Below are 18,921 nucleotides of genomic sequence, written 5' to 3' on the forward strand. Positions count from 1 at the left end.
AGAAATTAAAATGTGCACGCTGTGTTATGTCTCTTTAAAAAAAAAATCATATCATCAAGTGTAGGAAATAATGACTCTCTGAAACCCACTTGTATAGTATTGAATACATTATTTGGTGATGCTGCATTGGCAGTGGGTGCACAAGCACAATAAACACAGACTCAACACGTTCGTCAACACCACTGCCTTAAAAGGCAAAACTATATAACCGGTGACATTTTCGCTACGAAGAAGGGCCATTGCCAGAAACGTTCTCTATCACGTAATTTTTCCTCTCTTGTGCAGCGTTATTGGCAAATGCGTTTGAGTTTTTGTGAAGCAGTTCCCCGGCAGAGATGCGCGGATCTCACTTGGCCAGAAAGCGGGCTTGTCGCATCGCCTCCTCCATGGCGAGACGAGCCTCTTCCTCCATCACCCTGCGTCTCTGCTCCTCCGCGAGTCTCCTCTGCTCTTCCTCCTTCCGCCTCCGTTGCTCGTACTCAAGCCGTTCCGACTCGTCCATCTGCGACAGCATCCGCTCCTCCTCAGCTCGCCGCTCCGCCTCTTCTCTTTCCAGCCGCTCTTGCTCGGCTGCAATTCGGAGATGAGAGCGCGCCGGCATTGCCGGTTCGTTCGTGCGGTATTCGATAGTGTCAGTGTGACCGTGCTCTTACACTCTGGTTGGCCGTGGGGAGCGATAGTGCAGCGGTTAGCGCGCTGCGCTATGAACCCGGCGACACGAGTTCGATTCCCACTCACGGCCAACACCGGTGACGATTATCTGAACCGGTCCCGGGCCTCCCCTAGGTCGACTCAGCCTCAAATGAGTACCTGGTGCGGTGTGTAAACATTGCCACTAGGGAGACAACGGCGGTCGGGCGTGGTGCTGGCCACCCACCCCCTCGTGTACCGTTCCGGCCTTCATAGGTGCTCGCTAACAGCACTTGCCCCAACAGTCTGTTAAAGGCTATACGGGGGTTCTTTGTTCCACTCTGGTAAATTTCGAATGGTGAAGGGGGCTGGGGCCCAGGATGGGTTTAGATTTTGCTTGCCATTGACGTGACACGTGATCATTGATGCGAGACATGGGGTGCGCTAACGTTTGCACCACTGCTCCTGCCCCCCACTGCTGTATCCGTAAGTTCATTCACTGGACATCATTATAAGAGTAACACGGATTAAAAGAGATAAGAATTCCCACACTCTACCTCGCCGCACACGATCCACCAACCAGCAACGTGCATTGCAAGGTCGATCAACAGAGGTATCCGTTGACAATGCTTCACCCGCCATGTTGGTGGTGAGATGTTAACTACCTCGCCTGGTATACAGGAGGTCGTGAGTTCGATCCCGACCCTGACGTTTGTATATTTGGAGTTTGCATGTCTCTCTCCCCATGGTCGTGTGGATTTTTCACAGGGTCCTCTGGTTTTTCCCTCCATTTAGAATCAACATGCGTTTAGAGTATTTGGCTGTTATAAATTTCCGCACGATACGCCACTGCGTTCAGCTATAATTTGAGGCCAGGTAGCTTCTGAAAAAGAGCTATACAGCTCAGTGGGCCTTACCTGGTAAAATAAAAAATAGTTTAGTTTTCGTTAATGTGCTCGATACAGGAGAGAGAGAAAGAGTGAAGGTGCGAGGCTTTCACCTTTCTTCAGGGCCTCCTCCTCCTGCTTCCTGCGCTGGATCTCGAGTACCCTGCGACGGTGCTCCTCCTGCTGCCGGCGCTCACGCTCACGCTCAGCCCGCTCGCGCTCCATCCGCTTCATCTCCAGCTCCTGCACCTTGAGTCGCTCCAGCTCCTGCTGCAGCTTCTTCTGCCTGAGTCGGACAAGGAGGGGGGAAAGGGCACTTGGCAAACAGCTCAGATAGCTCGTCAAAACTGGACACATGGCCAAAAGTTTTGACGATAAGATTGAGTATGCGCCGGTTAACTATGGTCATACCCTATTCGTTCGTCACTGGCACATCCAAGCCGCGTGGGCACCGAGCCATCGTGGTACAGGTGGCTTTCCACTGGCTATGTGTCAGTACCAAGTCCACGCTATGCTGGCCTCAAAACAATTGAATCTGGTTTGAGGCAAAAGCAGGGCCCCATGCGTTTCAAATCGCTAATTGCGTGCGATGGCAGCGGCAGGCCGACATCACAGTTCTGGTTCTGTAGTGGAAAAAAAAAACATCAAGGGACGGTGACTCAGATGGCTCGGACATGTACTCAGAATGGACTAGGACAAAATATTTCCCCTAAGATGGGCACCACCGGGCAAAAGGAAACCTGGGAGACCCGAGGCCACGCGGCGCAAGACAGCGTAGGACGAGCCGGTAGCAGCGATCAAGCTCTCTTGGGGTGAGGCTCAATATGTTGCCAAGGACAGGACGAAGTGGAGGGAACTCACTGTGGCCTCATGTCCCATAGGGGATGAAGAGGATTAACTAACTTAACTCGTGGAAAAAAAACATCATGGCACCTCCTAAGCTGTTCGGAGCTAGCTTGGCATGGCTTGGGTTGTGCAATGGAAAAAAGAGGTGTGAGACTATGTCGCGAGCTGAATGTGTAGGAGTATGTACTGGTTAAAGTTGGAGAATGCACTGGATACGTATGTCGGAGTACGTATTGTATGTTGAACTTCTTTCACACCATACGTAGCGGGGGAAAGACAACAAACTAAACACAAATGTATTGGCTGATTACGTAAGAGTGCGCACTGGCCAAGTGTACAGGAGTACAGGCGGGCTGCGTACGCAGGAGAACAAATAACTCTTGTTTTACCGTCATACAATTTCCTCCTTTTAAACGTAATTTTGTAGCCGCACAGCAATGCTGCACATATTGTCCGTGCTGTCACGGCTGCAGTATTAGCTTGGTGCCAGCAGTGAGAGCCGGGCCCTGTGCGGTGCCGTCAGTCCCGTCCCCCTCACCCACCTCGCCTCCTCTTCGCGCCGGAGCCGTGCCTCCTCCAGCTCTGCCCTCATGACCTCCTCCCTGTCCTGCTGCTCCAGCGCGTGGAGCCGCTGCGACTCGCTCTCCTGCCGCCGCCGGTCGACCTCCAGCCGCCGCTGCTCCGCCTGGGCCGCCCGCCGAGCCTCGCGCTCCGACAAGGCCGGAGATCGCCCGTCCGACCCCGGCTGCCGCTCGCGCACGCACGCGGTTCGAATCTCTCAGCTGCTCGATTTGGACAGCGTAGGCTTAGCCTCTGTGTATGTAATGTACCGTATGTTGAACTTCTTTCACACGTCGCCAACCGTGCTAATCAGAGGTGCAGGGGAAGCACAACAAACTGAACACAAAAAGCAGTTTCAAAGAAAGGAATTTTCAATCTAGATGATTTTAAAGTGCATAGGCTCCAGGGGCTTCCTAATATCGAAAAGAAGAGTGTTCCAGAGAGCCGCATCGCGTGCTTTCAGATGCGCTGACCGTTGCTCTGACCGTTGTTGTTCAATGGCGAGCCAAAAGCGGTTGCTTCGAGGCGTTCCCTTCAGAGGTTTACGTTCCTTGGCGAGACCAGCAAGGTGGAATGTACAGGACGGGGCTTTACCAAGTTCCATTCAGAACGATATGAAACGATATTGTGCACTGCCAGTGACGGTACTCAAGTGTTCAGCTGTGCGTGACTTCTCCAACAGACGATCCTGTTGGAGGAGCCATATCAAACGATAATATTAAAAATATTTACTTGTGGCAAATACTATGATCGCAATTTTTTTTTGTTTGGCCACGTAGTAGTGTTTTGCCCAAAATTCAAGTGAAAAGAAGTGTAGCATGACAGAAGTGGCTTCACCCGATATTGAAAAAAATATGAATAAAGAATAACAATGATATATATAAAAAAAAGAATGCAAACTGCTACGGTACTAGCCGTGTCTAAAAGGGCTGGTTTGCTAAATTGGTCAAACCAGCTCAAATAAAATCTTGAGTCTGAGAATGGCATCAAATGGGAATCATGAAAAGCAATGGCAACACGAGTGGAAGGCAACAGAGGCAGAATGTGTGCCTGAAAGAAAATATGGACTGAATGGAGTGCAGAGGGCGGCACTGGAATGGAGAGAAACGACGCGGAAAAACATCAGTAACAGATGGAACGTGGCGAAATAAAAGTAAAAAAAACAATATCACGTGACGGTTGTATTGTGCAGTCATTGCTGAGTCCATGAACTCCCTATACGTCAGAAACCAATTTAATCACAGGTGGCAGCCAGGATATGAACCCAGGATGTGAGTAGTGCCGTTGCAGCATGCAAACCCTTCCTTGGTCCATCAGGCCACCTCCAAATAACCATCTTCAAGAGAGTAACTATGTCATGGAACTAATTTATACACTATGGTTCTTTCGGTAAAGTCACGTAGATATAAAATAAAATAAATCACGACGTTTCGGGCGCAACACAAGCGTCCGTCATCAGGTGGGAAAGCATGGTTTGCTGCTGAGGCAGACTGTTTTAAAAGGTTTGAAATGGGTGTAGCTCAAGGGTCATAAAGCAGTGGCCGGAGCTGGTGATGTTAATGTGAGAAATTAGCATGTAACTGTAAGATAGGAACTAATTTACTTACGTACTCGGATTGATCTGGCACAGTACTACAACGCATACCCGCCTCTGGGGACTGAGATATAGGCAGATATGTGAAAAGGTCAGATATCTTCTTGGTTCTTTCGGTAAAGTCACGTAGAAGGGAAGTAATAAAATAATAAAAATAAAACATAATAAAATAATTCTCACGACGTTTCGGCCACAGCGCAAGCAGCCGTCCTCAGGTGAAGACCAGGTTTAGTCAGACGCTGTTTCCCCGACAGACCTGGTCTTCACCTGAGGACGGCTGCTTGCGTTGTGGCCGAAACGTCGTGAGAATTATTTTATTATGTTTTATTTTTTTTATTTTATTACTTCCCTTCTACGTGACTTTACCGAAAGAACCAAGAAGATGAATCCCTGCAGTCACGAAAGCTTTAAATCGAAATTTAAGGTCAGATATGTGAACATATATATCAAATTATATACAGTCACACCATGCACAATACAGCACTGGGCGTCAGTTAATTGACCAGGTGGATATGTAACGGCTAAATGTGCGACGTTTTGCTGTACAGCACAGCACTGTTCAGCAGAGTTCCTCACCTCCTTGCCAGGTTCAACAAATTGGTCCTCCGACGTTTGGCTGCCCAGTTTGCGGGCCTGCGCTCGGCTCCCCCTTCTTCCTTGGCGATGCCGATCAGTCTCGTCGTCTTGGAAAGCAGAGTCGTCGTCTCCCCCCGAGTCCTGATCGTCCGTTCCCCTGCTGCCATCCTTTGGCGGCGGCCCCGCAGAACGCAGCGATGACTTCTTCCTCCTCTGCTCGCCACCGGATTCTTTTTTTGACGAAGGCGGCGCTTTTTCCCCATCAGCTCCTTTTTGCGTCGCTTCGCTCTTCCTCGTTTTCCTGGGTTTGCCTAAAAGGGGGGGGAACGTGAAGGCGCATTTCTTTAAACGTGTCGAAAATATTTCGCCCGTGCGGCGATCCTTTGAGATGGAACGTCTCGGTTTGTCAAGTGTCCAATAATTGCTTGAACATCGATTCTCACACTCGCAATACATGCACTGAATAGCGCTCGTAAAGAAACAACTGTTATTTGTATCCTTTCGACGGTCTCGTAGGATCTCATCAGATCTCGGAGGCTAAGTAGGACGTTGAGCCTGGATGGTGCTTGCGTTGAGCGTCCACCATGCATAAAACAGGTTTTGTGGGCTGCCGCTGCAGTGTAGGGCAGTGTAGCAAATCCGTTGTTCTATACTTTGCTCCAATGTCTATGCATCTCCTTCATCCCACACTGAACAGTGCTGCAAAGTATGCCTCGTATAACCCCCACCATCTGCATGGTGTGGGGAGACTATTACTCAGCAGTGGATTGACAAAATGGCTGTACATATGCATCATGTAAACACTCATTAATTGGCCGATAACATCTCAATATATAGAGGACCACAGATCTTGCAGGGAGGGGGGGGGGAATTTAGTGCTCAATCACCACCTGGCTGCCTATGCCATTTGCCTGTGGTTCCACGTGCCTCTGAAATGATCGCCTCTATTATAATTATAATCTTAAGAATCGTATCAACGGGTTGATCCAACATTACATAACTGGATGCAGCTGAAGCTAAGAGTTACGTAGAATAAAAACAGGACAGGGGATGTGTAACGTTTCTTGTGCGACTGGAAGCTAGGCGCTGGAAGTCATTTATAATGTCTCACCTACAACAAAAGCACTCCGTTCATTTTCGTTCGCTTTGGCTTTTGTACTGCCCTCGGACTTTTTAGTTTTCGTTTCTTTTGCGATTCTCGTTTCCTTGTGCAATCAAAACAAAGCAGACGGTTAGAATAAAACACACAGGCACTAATAACAAACAAATAACAACTTGCTTGCAATGCTTCCATTATAGAAAATTAAATACGGAGCTTTTATTTTATTTTTCCCCTATTTATAGCATTTGCAACTCTACAGCGAGCAGTGCATCACCCAGAAGATGACGTCACATACCTACCTCTGATGCCACTTCAATAGCCCTCTTTATCGACGCTAGGGACACCTTTTAATGCTCTGAAAAAATTGGTCATCACTTGTCAAACTTGTTTTTTTTAAGGGTGGAGGCTTAAGCGTAGCCAAAAAATGCCCAAATTTCGTGCGATTGGTTTGTGCAGTCATTGGTAATTGGTTTAATCACACGTGGCGAAAACCCAAAATCAAGAACAAGGATATCTACGGTGTGCTGGTCCTGAGCCACTCGGCTCCTCAGGAATAATGAAAACTGAGCATGGTACGTAGACGTCACCCACTTATATACCATGACTGTGAAGCCCTTTGCACGAAGCGGTTTAATGCCAGTGCCAATACCGTAATGGTCTAATGGACCTCCCCCCCACCGACCCTGTGTGTGCCCTCTTGACTATTATGTCTCCATCTATCCTAGATAATAAAATCCCCCATTGGATGTGGGTCTGCCACAGTTTTATCCTGATTTAAAAATCATGCTTCTGTGCGTGCACACAGCAGACCAAGATGGTGCCTGCGTCCAAAGAAAACACGCGAGTTTTGGCAATTGCACAACCCAATCAAATTGGCACCGGATCCCTGATGTTACAAGTTGGCAGCAAATCCCTCAAACCGCCATGTATAACAGAGCTGGGACAATTCACCCACAGAGTTGTGCAATCAACGAAATATGATAATCGACCACTTTTGGTGCAGCCGATTACTGGGGCCCCGTTTAAAATGGCGGTCACCCCCAACATCCGACGCTCAGTGTGACGCGGTTGATGATGCCGAAGACATCATGCATCCCCACCCATCACCTCCCGTCCAGCGGCACACGTGGGAAAAAAGCGAGCTTTTTCTCCCCATCTATTTTCTGTCCAACTAATCGAGGAATCGAATCATAATTAATTAAATAGATAGCCCATATATTATTGCTTACACCACGATAGGCCTGGCTGAAACTAGCAGCACGTGTCTCTAAACCCAATTTTAATCCATTTGCGCGATCGGTGTCATGCCATGGGATGAGGAATCCATTTGGAAATATTGCAGAGCGCTGCAGCCCTGCGTGTTCGAGAACAGCTCACAGAAGCAGATTTTTTTTTACAGGGCTGCCACTGAGATCCGATCCAGTGAACTATTTTAAAGACATATCCCCCGTATAGCCTTTACAGACTGTAGGGGCAATTGCACCTATGAAAGCCAGCACCACTCCCGGCCGCCTATGTCTCCCTCGTGGCGATGTTTAAACACCGCGCCAGGTACTCATTTGAGGCTGAGTCGACCTAAAAGGGGAGGCCCAGGACCGGTTCAGATAATCGTTGCTGGTGATCACCGTGAGCTGGAACCGAACCCGTGTCGCCGGGTTCGTACCACAGCACGCGAACCGCTGCACGATAACGCTCCCCACAAGAACTATTTTAACCACACACTAGGAGGCGCACTTGCTGTGACATGTTTGTCACATTGAATACCTTAAATAATTATCACATGCTGGTATTTATCTAAATGAAATGAAAAACCAATGTACCGCGATGGGCTTTTTTTGCGTAGTCATTGGTGACCCAACTGAGGCCATCAGCTCACACTTGAGAGCCCAATTTAATCATGAGTGGCTGCACCAGATTATGCCCAGTATCCTGGTGGTGCCAGCTCAGTGCCCTGACCTCTTTAACACCCTGCCACCTCATAAGACGCCTCGGGTGATACCTATGGTTTATTAAATTGGTTCAGCATTGCATTACTCATGGATCTCGAGAACCCATGACAGTGCTTGTTTAAAATCATGGACCGCTATGCCATATTCAAACCCCGAGGATCTCAGCATTGTTAGCTCAGTGCTCTTGACGACCCCTTTTGCCACCTCCCACGTGCCTCGGTTGTGTTACTTACGGCCCTCGAGGGCGCCTCTGCGTTATCACCCACGCTGTCTTCCCACGCGTCGTCCGGGTCGTTGCTGGAAGGCCGCCTTGCCACGGTGTGGCTCATCTCCCCCGTCGAACCCTCCCGCACGGACGCGCGCTCCCGCGTCTCGACAGAGCGCCTTGCCGAACGCCTGTCCTTGTCGTCCCTTGCCTCGGGGCGTTTACCTTTCTTCGACACAACGGCCTTGTTTTTTCCAGATTCTTGTGCTGATCTGCCACGAGATTAATAGTGTTTTTAAAGCCCATTCCACACATTTCACTGAACAAATAAAACGTCGCTTAGTGATGATCGTACCGCCTCGAATGTCAGAGCGGTTGCTGAAATGCATAACGCAACCTATTTTTGTGTGCACGAACTGTCAACGCAAATGCACACCTTAATCGCCGCTGTTCAGAGAAGTATAAGTGCGTACAGGATTGGCAGTCTGGGGAAGTATGTATCAGACATTGGGTAAGTGATTAATTTGTTTTGTACACCGTGTTTCATTTTTCGATTTAAAGCTTTCGTGACTGCATGGATTCATATTATTGGTTCTTTCGGTAAAGTCACGTAGAAGGGAAATAATACAATTATAAAAATAAAACATAATAAAATAAAATTCTCACGACGTTTCGGCCACAACGCAAGCAGCCGTCCTCAGGTGAAGAACAGGGCTGTCGGAAAGACAGCGTCCTAATGAACACTGCTAAGCTTGGCAGCGTATTTTTAAGCTGGGTCGGAGGAGGAGACCGCCTTGACAAAGGAGTTTATATATCAATGATATGTAAACTCCGTTATCAATGATATGTAAACTCCTTTGTCATATCAATGATATGTAAACTCCTTTGTCATATCAATGATATGCAAACTCCTTTGTCAAGGCTCTCTCCTCCTCCGATCCAGCATAAAAATACGCTGCCAAGCTTTGCAGTGTTCATTAGGACGCTGTCTTTCCGACAGCTCTGTTCTTCACCTGAGGACGGCTGCTTGCGTTGTGGCCGAAACGTCGTGAGAATTTTGTCTTGTGTTTTATTTGTATTATTTTATTATTTCCCCACACCGTATTTTGCTCGTAGCTTGTACTAGTGTTGAAAAAGGCCCTTGCTGTGTGCACATAATTACCCCCTGTAGTTCATCCCACCACGACTGTAAGGATGAAATGAGTACATTTCAAGTTGGGTTATGTCTGCGTAACATGGCCTGGTTTCATGTTTACGTATCCACATTTATTTCAGATCAGGAAGACACTGGTGCAGCTTGGCAGCATATTGTGCGAGTGTGTTCGCTTTAAGCCACATGGTTTTAGAATTCACATTTTCAATATGTGCTAAATATACTTTTAGATTGACAAATTCAATAAATGCTCTTGCCTGTCATGGTTCTGGCTGGTCTCAGATACGTGATTATTCATTTGCTGTTCCTTTGAGTCTTTAAATGCATTTGAGAGCACACTCGAGCTGTCTTCATCGGAACGGAATGATTCTGGATCATCCATACCTACAGGCAAACGGAAAAAAAAGATGTACCAATTAAAATCAGAATACAATATTATTTTACAAGATGCATTGTGGCATCCCAGGACCTTTAGAGATGCCGACTGTGTGTTAAAGCCTTTTATCCAGAAATATATGGGCAATGGCCCATGATGATGGTGGCAATACAAACAGACCTTTGTCTAGTAGTTTATTACAAATATACACAAACAAAACCTCCGTTGCATTTCATTATCCTTACATTCCCCTTCCCCCACACCTCCGATTCACGCGATTGGCTAGGTACAGTGCGAATGAAGTTCAACACACACGCATACATCCTGCATGAATCCGAAGGGGGAACAGCTCGGGATGGCTGCCGCTCAAAAAATGACGCACCCTGGGAGGGTAGGATGATGGAGACGGACGTTTTGCTCCTGTTTGGAGGTCCCATCTGCGTTGGCGTCTGCCGCGACCTCACGATCCTTCGTCCGGTGCGGCCGTCCTCTACAATAATGGTCTCGTTGGGACTCGGCGATGAGTTGAGCTCGCGGCTCCACGTGTCGAACTCCACCTTGACCATCGATTCTGACGCCGGAGGCAAAGCTGAAACATTTCATTAAATTACGACAATAATAATACAAAACCACGATATTTTACTCACGATGCATCGGTTCAGCCAGGGCTTTGTTTCTCTGACGCCGAACAAGGGTTGTCATAGGGCTGCGGGAGCTACGTGGCGGGCGGCACAGGGCAATGCTGAACAATTCCATCGCTGTGCTGTGCTTCTAGACTCCTGCGTTTTTTTTTAAATCCTTTATATTAAGTTCACTTGCTTGCTTGCTTAGGACCGTGCAAATCTTTCGGTCGTTTTTTAACCCACTTCCCGTGATCCAATCGAGCTGACATTTTCCACACAGACTCGTTGTGCGTGACAATTAATGTTCGTGAAATTTTTTTTCCAAAATTTTACACTTTTTAGGACAAAAATATTATATTTAATTACCAATTGCTTAATGCTGCCATGCAATCATCTGACCCATAGGTGGCAGCCATCTCAAGCCAGAGGACGAGAGGACTCTAGCCGCCACGCATATAAAGGATTTATAGTGAAAAACTTTGTTTTTACGGGTTATACTCGTTCCTCCTCGCTTTTACCAAACCCACACCGGCCAGCACGGTGGAGTGTGGTCGAGTAGCCCCCCCATGACCCGCAGAGTATGGGAAGACCTTCATCCAGCAGTCTATGAACAAAAAGGGCTGTACACGTGTAGATTATATGCTAATCTTTCAGTTAGGCAAACGGGAGAGAACAAAATGACAAAAGAAACGAGATGGCAAATATGTGACGTAAAAAAGTATCGATTTTTTTTATCGATCTGCCACCCTGAATCATGACAATTCATAGAATCATGGTTTGTAAGGGACTGAATTTTTACACACCGAATGTGAGCACTTGTTTTTTTATAAGCAAGAAGCAAGTGGTAATGACATTGTTGACAAGCTGTGGAAGGGAACATTTACACTGCTGTGATGACGGCCCATTGCCCGAAGCATCACATATTATATATTGTTTGATTTTAATGGAAACGTAAATTACTAATGTGTTGAAGTTGTTGTCCTTCCTGAACTACAGTCAAAGTTTACTTCTACAGCAAACAAATACAACTGTTTCGATTTAAAGCTTTCGTGACTGCAGGGATTCATCTTCTTGGTTCTTTCGGTAAAGTCACGTAGAAGGGAAGAACCAAGAAGATGAAACACAACTGTAACCAACTGTACCGAGTGTCATTTTAATCGTCCAAATTCATGAATTATCCAACAATTGTATTACGCTAGCTTACCATTCTATAAGCATAAACGTAAACCTTCATATTCTGCACTTCTTCTTTCTTACGGGTTAATAACAGCAGATTAAAGATGTAATTTTTGATTTGTTATGCACTCAATTGTCTGTTCAGACGCAGAGTTAATCTTGCCCATTTCCTTTAAAGGAGTGAACACATTCTGCACTGTATCTCACACATGGTTCAACCTGTGGAATTATATTTTAAATTCATCAAGGGCTTAGGCTTAATTCTGCCCAGATTAGCTACAGTTACCTAGCGCAGGAGCCGTGATTGTGGTTTTTAATGCCCAGCTGCACATCAACAATACGTGGAATTGTATTGCTGTGTCCGCACACACTCGCTAGCTCCTTTACAACCAGAGTTGGCCCCATCACAACGCATTGTATATGGGCTTGTGACTTGTCGTTTAGATCTCACGCCACAACTAGGTTTCAACCACTCGTGATAAACCAGTGTTCTCAAGTGTAGCGAATTTATGGTCTCAGGCCGCTCACCAATGAGAGAATGGTCCACAGAAATGGATATCACAGAGCGATTGCTACCATCCCCTTTTACACACGTGGTAGAGGGTAGTCATTTCCCTATGAGAGCAATGGTCGTCACCTGACTGCTTGATGGTGTCAAGCCGGCCACTGCATTATAAAAAACAACCTCTACGACATTTAGTACTGCAAACTGATTTGACTGAAAGAAACAACTCTGATAATGGTAATGATATGCACTGTCCTTGAAGTTGATTGGTCCACACCCGAGACAGCTTTCCTTAGAGCCTAGTCTCCATTGGTGTTGGACCAGATGACGCCAAAAGGCGTGCATATCATTACCATTATCAGAGTTGCTTCTTTTTGTTTGCATTTTGACTGCTTGTGTTGTGGTTATTGCAAACATGATGCCTTGTATAAAGGTGTCAGTTTTATACCAGTTTAAAGGGTAAAACCTACTACTATATTTTGCCACTGGTAAAGGAGGTCTCATAACGATTTGACTGAATTCCAGTTCTACGAATTGAAATATTGATTTTACTGTCAGGGTATGCGGGGAAATTATTCCCCCCTGCTGTGTAGGGTAGAGGTCATTTGAAAGGAATCTCAATGGTAGCTCTGTGATAATTGCTTCTGCAGGCCATTCTCTAACAACGGAAGAGATGAATTGCTTTGCAAGTAATTCTAACGGATCCTTTGCCTCTTGACTGCAGATACAAAAACATGAATAGAAAACAAAAATAGCAGCTCACCCATGACCGTGCCAGGTTCCGTCAGTTCAGACATTGTTACGGGACTCGTTACAAACAATCCACTGTCGGCAGCTCCCTGGTAACGTGCAGAAACAAAATAAATGACATCAGACCGCATCATTGCCCTCGCTTTGCTGTAGATACTAGAGGCATGCGACGCTTCATTTGACTAAAAAATTAAATTATCACGCTCACGATACATGTATCGAATCGTGCGAGTATCGATTATTTACAACTTATGAAAATGTCACGTAGAGATACATGGAGCGAATGAGATTGTGAAACTGAGAGAGAGAGAGAGAGCAAAAGGGAAACAATGCAAATGGTAAAGTAAAAACATTGATCAAGTTGCGGCTCTGAATGTTGAAAATTCGTCTAATTTTGGAGTTCAATACCATGAGCTATAGAGACTTGGTAAGGAAGCATTAATTAAGCAGAGAATAAATCACCGCGATTGATGATGATGGTTATGAACACGCGTGTTTTTGTACCTGGGAAACAGCAGAAAAAGCAGTGGTCCCCTTCTCAGTTTTTGTGTCTTTATCAGTGTCAATGTCACCTGAAAGAATGCAACAGTGGTTAGTAAAAGACATGTGTGCAATATCGCTAAATCTGTGGCAGTGAGTTCGTGCATAGGATTACGTGGGCTCTGTTTGTTGGAAACGGGAAGGTCTTGGTAATCCTCGTCTTCCATCACCCCAGACTCGACTGACCTCACGTCTTTTTAAACACACACACACAGACAAAGATTATTGTTTAGTCATATAGACTGTTGGGGCAAGTGCTTTTAGCAGAACACATGTTAAGACTGTCATTGCGCAAGAGACCATCTTAGTTTTTGCAGCGCTGATGTTTACACAACGAGTCAACCTAGCAGAGGTCCAGAACAGGTTCATATATCACTCACCACTGTTGTTAAACAATGTCAGGAATTGAAGCAAGGTCACCACCGAGTTCATCGCACAGTAACCGCGATGCCATTATTCCGTACAAACATACAAATATTTGCTTTACATTTCCCCACTCGTGTCACTGCAGTCTTAAGAGACATTTTACTGCGCAGGACAAATGGCAGCATTTGTTTTAACAAGGCGAGCCTAAACAAAAGACAGACGGGGCGATCTCACCTCACTTCCCACTGCAAACATTAACTCGTTTTCTCCCGAGAGGATTGCTGCTGTCTTGTAAAACGAGCATTTTTTTTTTTTACCAGGTAAGGCCCACTGAGCTATTTTTCAGAAGCGACCAGGCCGAAACGTCGTGAGAATTATTTTATAATGTTTTATTTTTATTATTTTATTATTTCCATTCTACGTGACTTTACCGAAAGAACCAAGAAGATGAATCCCTGCAGTCACGAAAGCTCTAAATCGAAATTTGGCCACAAACAGTAGCTCAACGAAGCCGGCTCATCGGAGTGGACGTTTATAGCAGCGATCAAGATCTGTGCGTGGTGCTAAAGGTGCGGCCGGCGTACCTTCGTCTCCTCCTCTCCGCTGCGAGGCCCCCAGGAGCGCGTTCCACTGCCGCTCATGTGCCGCAGCGTTGTGCTCCATGCTCACGTTAAACACGAGCACATCTCCAGCGCCGTCTTGCCCTTTCGCGTCGATGTAATAGGCGGCTCTCACCAAAGATAGTTTGATGATTTCCCCGTCGGGACCCAGGACAGCACTGCCCATGAAGTCTCCTCCCGTGTGTGTGGCTATCAGATGCGCACGGGGTAAAGGATGAACATAGTATGTTTTAGCGTACGATTCATCTGTAAGGGTACAGTTATAATGACGATGCCCACCGGACATCTGTGGAGCTACTGGACATCTTTCAAAAATAACGTCATTGCTCATCAGATTTCTCCAGGATAAACAAAGATTCTGATAAGCATAACGCTTTATAATCAACGTTTTTGGGTTTAGACCGCGTTATTTATAAATGTGTCGTAACCCTCCAACACCCGACACGGCCAATCAGTAAAAAAGTGTCACGTTGACAAAAGACAAATAGTTCACTGCTTTAGCCCACTGGTGTGTTGAAGCGTGAAACCACAACATTTACAATTTTTATAATAACGTGATCTAAACCCAAAAACGTTGATTATGAATAATTTTGGTCGCGAAAGCCTACGTGTTAAGCATAACGCTGGTGAAAAAAGACGATTCGTTTATAGGTAACCAACTAAAATAAGGGATACATTAGGCAGAAAACGACATTTTATTCTTAAAGCCTCTGCACGTATCTCACATAGCTCAACACACGTACATTACATCTCTTCACACTCTAACTTGTCAGATATGGAGCGATCACTTTCACCATAATCAATCACCTGTTGAGAAGAGGGTGATAAGACATCAGCAGGCGTGAAAGAAGTTCAACATAAATACTGTACTTTAAGTAAAGGTGTAGGTTTTCAGTTAATACCATAGTCTCCGGATAATAGGACGCATTTTTTCCAACTATATTTTAAAGAAAAAGGTGAGGGTGCATCTTATAATCTGGCAGGCATATGTGTGTCCGTGTGTGAGAGCAGGTTTGCATGACTGTACTAATACCGGGCACGAGTTGGCCATGTGGCTTACTTTCCGGAGGGTGCTATAATACGTAGAAGATGGTAATAAGTGCTCGTCACGAAAACAAATTCAGCGTTCACGTATTTTCGCCTTGTTAGTATTAATACAACAACAAAAAACACAGCAGAATCACCGACCTCTCAGCTCTTCGGGTAAATTCCCTTTCACTACGGTCGTCCCTTCGCCACCTGCCGCCTTCGCGTTGCTGCCCGCGGCCTTGGGGACGCCTTTAGTGACTCCGCCGTTGAGCTTGTTGCTCGAGCTGTTGCCCGCTCCCTCGGTGCCGCCCTCAAACGTGATGCTGCAGGCTCCGGCCTTCACACCGCTGCCCTCGGCCGCGTCTGCGGGCTTCATGCTGCCACCCCCGGTCCTCGCGCCGGCTGCCCCAGAAGCGGCGGTGGCACCGCCAGGCTTAGCACCGCCCCGTTCGGCCTTGGCGCCGCTAACCTCGCCGGCTCCCACGTTAACCCCGGTGGCCACTGGGGGAAACTCGAGGTCGACGTCTACAGTTTGTGCTACCTCTGAGGAAAAGGAAGAAAAAAATATGATGAGAATAATATCTCGCAATAGCAAAAAAGAGGGGAGAATACGTGTAAATGCATCGTCTCGAGTAGTGAATTACTACACAACTGACAAAATCTGGGACTTTAAATATGCCGGGAAGACCTCAAAAAGGGGACATTCCTAGGAAAACCAGGATGGGTAGAAACCCTACCTATGTCCTCTGGGTTGATGACAATGTCTCTGCCGGCCTTGTCGCCCTTGATGCCCATGTCTTGTGCACCCTTGCCTCCCTTGTTGCTTCTCGCACTGTCATGGCTGCCGGGCCCCTTTTTCCCAAGAAGCTGCCACTCATCTGAAGGATGAGGGTAATGAATAATCGCAAACAAATATATTTATTCACCGGTATCCCCACATACACATCTTTAGATTAATTCTAAACAATTGTTATTAAAATCATCCGGAATTTCATATCGAGCCACAATTTTCTCAGATTTTTCATGTTAATCCAAGAATCTAGAACAAATTCCATATTAAATTTTATTAACATTTAACACGTGAAAAAACATTTGAAACACTGTAGCATTCCCCACACATTGACAGTTTACTGTCCCTATAGTCACATCAAATACAAGGGTGCTTCCTGTAATGCTTACATTGAGAGCTTTCACCTGCAGCCATCTGACCAACAACTGAAGGTCCCTCCACATCCGTCGCTCGCCTGACCGGTTGTCCTGAGCTGCTGGCAACGACCGCATCACCCCAGTGAACACCTGGCACTCCATCTCTCTCTTTAGCTGCACAGACAGGCTCATCTACAGGCGGCAACGAAACTTGAGCTTTGGTCGCTCCACGATCCGGGGAACGATCCCGCTGTGGCTTGACGAAAGTGACGGCACCTTGGTCGGTTCGTGTCATTCTATTCACTCCAGCGTCTCTGGCAACTTGGCCGTGTCGGGCGCCGCCTGTTGCTGGCTTTGCCCGGGCCGCCTCGAACGGTGTGACGCCTCCCCGCGTGGCCCCCTGTTTGATTAAGCCCCACGTCCTACCAACGCGGTCCTGAACGGGGCCGATGCCTTGCCCCATCGTGGGTGACCTGCCCTGGGAGATGGACGGCAGCAGTGGTTGAGGAGGTCCCTTCCTCTGCTCTGCCTCCTCCTCCGTGTTATCCCCGGCCTGTTGCTTCTGGGGAGTGGCAGGAGGCTCCATCGTAATGAGCGGCAGCTTCACGCCATCGGACGGTGGCTGCCGGTGCACAAAAACACACAAAGGCGCGGAGGTGGTTTTGCTCACGGCCAAATGTGCATGCTCCGCCACCACGTCCATGAGGGTGATCTCACACCGTTAATTTTAGAACGTATGTGTTGCTGGTATTCGAGGTTAGACCACGTGTCAAACATTGGTTCTCTCAAACAAGTGTAATCAATTTCCAGGAGTTGAAATTGAAGAAGATAACCGGAGCGATTTGTGGTGGCGAAAGCTTGAGAGAAGTAAGGCTCAACACGTGGCCTAACCCCCAGAAGAAGATCACATTTTGCTCGTACTATTATGCTGCTTTACGCCAGTGCCTTACGAGCAATGTCAAAGACATTGTTGTTGGTCATTGGATAGGGGTTAGTCGGTAATTCAAGTAGGGTTATTAGTCATTAACTAGAAGACAGGGCCTCCAAGCCAGAAGTGCAGGTACAGCAGTCTGTGGTTTGGCCCACACTTGTGCCAGCGAGTCAACAAGTGCAGTTAAGTCCGTTTAAATCAGCAAGTGTGAACGAGAATAATGTGGTGTTGGTACAGATGTGGATTAGCAACGCGTTGCATATATACCTGCCGAAAGGCTTGCACACTTTCGTTTTAAAACAAATTGCCCTCATAGAAAACAAATGTGATCATAGCATGCTGGCTACCAGGTGAAGGGCCCAACATATGTTACAAGTGATCTGGTTTACAGTACCAGCATAGCCTAGTCAGTTACATAAAAAACAATTGAATGACGTAATAAGTATGCCGATTGAGATCACTCACTGGCTTTCTTGCCGGTTCCTTCGAGATAGTCTCTGTAACAGCAGGAAAGCGCGACATCCCCCTGTCCTCTTCTCCATATCCCGAGTCTCGTTTGTCCACAGCCAGAGCCTTCGCCGAAACTTGTAAGTGTCAAAAGACAAGTTTTTCGGAAAATGCGTTAAACTTCGCAGCCATGTTAAAGTCGCATTGAATGAGAAAACCGCGAGGAAAGAAAACAACAAAGTTGAGATGTGTGAGAGAACTAAACTGACGAAACATGTAAGGTGTTGATCAGCACTAGATGCTGGGCTTGGGAAACCTGTCCAACAGTACGAGTAAAACCTATCTCATTAGCGTTGATATGTGAGCGGGCGCTATTGGGGGATACTGTAATATTGTCGACGTCTGTGAAATAAACTTTGATATCCATGTGCTTATCCATAGATAATGGCGGATAATAGGATGGACGTATTGGCACTTCTAAATCCCTCTTTTTATCTGGAAAAAAATGCAAATGGGATTAATTTTTCACTTTTGGGAGACTGCTTTTGAATGACTTATCCATGGATAAATGTGAGTAAGGAGCCATCTGCAGATAACAGGATGTGTCACAGATCAACAGAGCCTGTGGTTACTTGAGATGCAGGAAATATTACCACAGACAAATCGAGGTGCATTGTATTTCAGAATGTGATCATTGGTGATTTATGATGCTAATGATGATGTTACTACTGCTGGTGCTGATGATGATGATGAAAATGATGATTACTATCACCCCATTAGGTGTTTTCAGGTTGTACCGCATTCAGAAATGGAATATTCAGTGTTTAAAGAAGCTTCCAGCATGTAGGACATAGTGCCAAACAACACGTGGTACAACCCACATACTCACCGGGTTGTATGACCCGAAAA

The 18,921-nt window shown here is 46.6% G+C and overlaps 1 protein-coding gene across 4 annotated transcripts in view; it reads right to left on the bottom strand.

Moving 5' to 3' along the window:
* The window catches only part of KIAA2012 (KIAA2012 ortholog), a 33,390-nt gene that overhangs the window by 3,466 nt on the left and 11,003 nt on the right, over positions 1-18,921 (bottom strand). For 2 of the 4 annotated variants that reach the window (XM_078603925.1, XM_078603926.1), the window contains 16 exons: positions 18,031-18,149; positions 16,668-17,256; positions 16,226-16,366; positions 15,648-16,031; positions 14,424-14,648; positions 13,589-13,666; positions 13,438-13,505; positions 12,947-13,022; positions 10,262-10,468; positions 9,761-9,887; positions 8,379-8,622; positions 6,206-6,299; positions 5,095-5,405; positions 2,906-3,108; positions 1,631-1,803; positions 351-570 (listed from right to left, as the gene is read on the bottom strand). In XM_078603925.1, the coding sequence (XP_078460051.1) occupies positions 351-570; positions 1,631-1,803; positions 2,906-3,108; positions 5,095-5,405; positions 6,206-6,299; positions 8,379-8,622; positions 9,761-9,887; positions 10,262-10,468; positions 12,947-13,022; positions 13,438-13,505; positions 13,589-13,666; positions 14,424-14,648; positions 15,648-16,031; positions 16,226-16,366; positions 16,668-17,256; positions 18,031-18,149 (3,259 nt within the window). The remainder of the gene's footprint in view (positions 1-350; positions 571-1,630; positions 1,804-2,905; positions 3,109-5,094; positions 5,406-6,205; positions 6,300-8,378; positions 8,623-9,760; positions 9,888-10,261; positions 10,469-12,946; positions 13,023-13,437; positions 13,506-13,588; positions 13,667-14,423; positions 14,649-15,647; positions 16,032-16,225; positions 16,367-16,667; positions 17,257-18,030; positions 18,150-18,921) is intronic. The other 2 variants (XM_078603928.1, XM_078603927.1) reach the window with 2 other exon arrangements.

This window comes from Lampetra planeri, chromosome 21 (genome assembly GCF_965212315.1).
Source record: "Lampetra planeri chromosome 21, kcLamPlan1.2.h2, whole genome shotgun sequence".
NCBI lineage: Eukaryota > Metazoa > Chordata > Hyperoartia > Petromyzontiformes > Petromyzontidae > Lampetra > Lampetra planeri.